Genomic DNA, 3,638 nt, shown 5'->3' with positions numbered 1-3,638 from the left:
AAGCTGCCATACTGCTGTGTGATCCAGAACATGTCGACGAATGGCTTGACACAAGGCTGGCGGTTCATCCACGGCACGATGATGAGATTGAGCCGGGCAACGAGAACGTGCATCCGGCGCAGACCTCGCGGTATGCCGGGATGACTTCCTTCCAGAGGCACGTGTTGCAGTGACGGAGCGGCACCTCGCACCATCCGATCTCCACGCCAGTAGTGAGCACCATGTTGCATAGAGGCGCATTGTGAGAGACGTGCTCCCTGAGCCATTCGACATGCTCTTGAACCTTGTTGAGATGATACTGCTGCTGGCGAGTCATGCCGTAGGCGACGGCCAGGACATATTGGTTTACGTTGCACTGGATATGGATAAGGTGGAAGGGCGAGCCGGCGTTTCTCTCGCACTCGTCGACCTCTGGGAAAGGAGAATGTCGTTAGCAGCTGATTACACACTGGGAAAAGACTACTCACTGTGGTTGTAAAGAAACCTGAAGACCTGCCCAACAACGCCGGCAGGTCCTTCTCCGAGACAGATATAGACAGGTTTGCCGTCCTAAGCCCGTGTCAGTGGGATCTACTTATCAGCCTTCGGACACAAGACACACCTTGTTCGGAGGAGGCAGGCCGCCCGGACGACTAAACCAAGTCGACTCTCTGATGAGCAGCTCGCGATGGACTGGAATCTCAGTCTCTCCAGTGACCGCATCGGGCTTTGTGAAGAACATGATGACGTCGGCCGTGTCCTGGGTAAGCGAAAGTCTACCTGTGGTCAGCTGGGAGTTGTGATGAAGAGAAAAACACCGGATCAGGAAGCAACTCACTTCTGGAGACGGCGAAGATCGAGAGCAGACTGTACAGCCCACTGAACCCTGGGCTCTGCGTTCTTCCACGAGTAAGTCTCGACAGGTGAGGCTCACTGTTGGGGGAAGCTGCGAGGCAGCTGAGAACTTGTAGCCCTCCATCATGCCGGTGAAGGCGTCAGTGGTCTCGACAGCTTTACCTTTGTTCTTCGGATCATTTTCAGGCTGCTGGGTAGGAGCGGTGATTTTCTTGTTATTGGCAGCGTCCGATCTCTGGACCTTCTTGTTCTTCTGGGCATCCTTGCCCTTGACAGCAATGATATCGTCAAGGCTCTTTTCGATAATGTTGTTGACACACTCGTCGACATTCTCTGGGGCCACGCCTTTGAGGCGGACCATCAGACCAAGCTGAGTGCCAAAGTCGCCAAGAGCCAGTTTGAACTCTTCAACCCTGGATATGGGAGCTCCAACGGAAGGAGCGGCAGACGAGGACGAGGCACCCTCGTCGGAGGCAGGACCGGGAGAGGTGCCGGCCGTGTTCTGCATGGGCACCTCGGGGGCAATCACGATGTTTTCTTGAGCTGCCATGATGATGTTGTTGTTGTTGTGGCCAGCGTTGAGCTCAGTTTTGACCTTGGACTCACAGCCGTTGTCACTGTCGGTGTCATAGGAAAGAGGAGGACCGAATTCCTTCAAGGTGGCGGCGGTGACTTTGTTGGCTTCGTTCTCCGCCCACGAGAATTTGACGCCCTCTTCAAGGGCCTCAGCGGTGGTCTCTGCGGCCTTGCGTGCGATGGCGGCCCAAGTCGCCATTGTCGGTGGTACGCTGCGGCTGTGATTCCGGTTGTTGCAGTTGCTGTCGTGAGAGCGGATGGCGACGGTCGGCAGTGTGAGTTGACGGACCGTTGGTGGATAGGCAGAGGCACGCCTGAAGGGGATATCTCGCTGGGAATAAAGCCTGGGCCATCTTGGGAACGCAAAGCAAACTCCCGAGGAAGGAGCGCGACTCCGTCGCATTCACTGCGATGCTCAGCATAGCAACCGGGCACAAGCGAATGGCGCGGAACAACATGGGCGAACATAGCAGCGGGAGGCTTAAAGAGTCGAAGAGTCCTACTCACTTCAGTATAGCATGGAAACCAATATGATACAGCAATATGCTAAAGTCCTTGCTTTGGACGTTATCTTCCTGATTGAACTCCCGTGACAATGGCCGTACTTTCCTTGTGTTGATAGCCTGTATAGCTTTTATTGAGAGTTTACAAGTAAACTTTCCTAGGTCAAACAACGTGGAGTCTAACTATAGCCTTTCAAGCACAGCATATTTGATATCATCCTTACACAGCCACTCTACATTAACCAAACGCGTTATCATTTGGACAGTTCAATGGATTGAGTGTACGTGAACTACTGAAGCCATGAGATCTGCTAGGTGCATTTCATGCGTCTGAGCTCCTCATACGCCCCTGTTCCTTTCATTGATGAATGTTGTGTTGACCTCGACAGTAGGGTTTGGGATGGAAAAACGGCATATAGCAATACCGTAGACGCAAATTTTCGGCAGACACGACCCGCAGAGTACAGTCTCGAAGTAATAATCTGCCACCACGAGGCACTACTTTCCACCAAAATAGCATATTGAAGACCAATCAATCAAGTTCTGTAGTCAAGATACGGACAAATGTTCCAAGCGAAACCAATCCCGACCTCAAGCCCACTCCACCTACCCTCGGCATGTGTAAGAGTAAAATTGTCAAACTGCGACGAAGTTAGATGCCACTGGAACACTACGTGTATTCTTGCCAGGCGATTCTGTGTGTTCTTCGGGCCGGACAATGACCCCTGTGCATCGCCTGGTCGCATAGCCTCATGGTCCAATCATAGTATGGCGGCATGAGACCTTTTATACTGACGTGACGGTGATTTGCAATCCAAACCCATTTTTTACAGTCTCTTCGCACTCCAATGGGATCTTCCATGGTTTGATCAAGTTTAACAACAACGTCAGGGATAGACGGGCTGACGACGTACATTGAATAAGTCGCCATCACGCATTGGGACCTTGCGTGAAGCATGGAGTCCTGGACCGCTGACAGATCGATGTATAGTACGCATGATGACCGAAACGGTACCATAGAAGTCCTCCCTGCCAGACATGGTTTGCATACCGCCGTGAGCTTGCTCCCTGCCAGATTAAGTGGCGTGGCTTCTTCTCCTTGGACCTCCTCGCTTTTTTCTCCCTGCATTTCTCTGCAAAGAATGAGATCGATCAAGTATGACAAAGCTCACCGGCTGCATCACCTTGACTTCGGAGAAGTACAGGAGCTATACTATATCCGAACCGACGGGCAGAAGACACACTCTGTCACCTTTGAGCAAGAAAGACAGCCCTCTCTCAGTCGCGAAGCGGCCAAGGTCAGCCGCCTCCATGACGCTTGCAGCGCCGAATGGCAGTGTCGACAGAATACTGCAGATAAGCGCCGTCGGGTATCGGCAATAGGTGGCTACTAAAACTTGATGGTCCAGAGAGAGGTTGCTGCGAGGTGGAATCTTGTTCCTTGAATATGATGCGAGAACCCTAGAAGATGTCATGCTTAGATGTCCGCTTTTGGGGTCTCATATCTGCTTTGTGTCAAGGTACGGTAGGGCCCGGGATTGGGGCACGGCAAAATGTGAATGCTAGTTCGAGGCCGGAGCACGCCAACCGCCGCCAGCACTACTCCCAACTGTCTTCTAAATGCAGGTGACCCGAAATGGTTCCTGGATTCAGGAAGCAGAGATCTTCTCCGCACCTGGTTGTTCCCCTTTACTGTAAATGAACCAATTGGACCCAAGAGGTGGG

General features: G+C 52.4%; 1 protein-coding gene across 1 annotated transcript; it reads right to left on the bottom strand.

Moving 5' to 3' along the window:
- Nucleotides 1-64: 64 nt before the first annotated feature.
- VDBG_04997 (predicted protein) lies at nt 65-2,953 on the bottom strand (the record flags this gene model as incomplete). Its single annotated transcript, XM_003005345.1, has 7 exons — nt 65-411; nt 468-549; nt 602-739; nt 914-1,754; nt 1,918-2,041; nt 2,524-2,662; nt 2,828-2,953. 7 exons carry the CDS (start codon nt 2,951-2,953, stop codon nt 65-67), a joined length of 1,797 nt encoding a protein of 598 aa, XP_003005391.1.
- Between the last annotated feature and the right edge of the window lie 685 nt (nt 2,954-3,638).

This window comes from Verticillium alfalfae, genomic scaffold (genome assembly GCF_000150825.1).
Source record: "Verticillium alfalfae VaMs.102 supercont1.5 genomic scaffold, whole genome shotgun sequence".
Taxonomy (NCBI): domain Eukaryota; kingdom Fungi; phylum Ascomycota; class Sordariomycetes; order Glomerellales; family Plectosphaerellaceae; genus Verticillium; species Verticillium alfalfae.
This window is presented reverse-complemented; position numbering and strand designations above follow the sequence as displayed.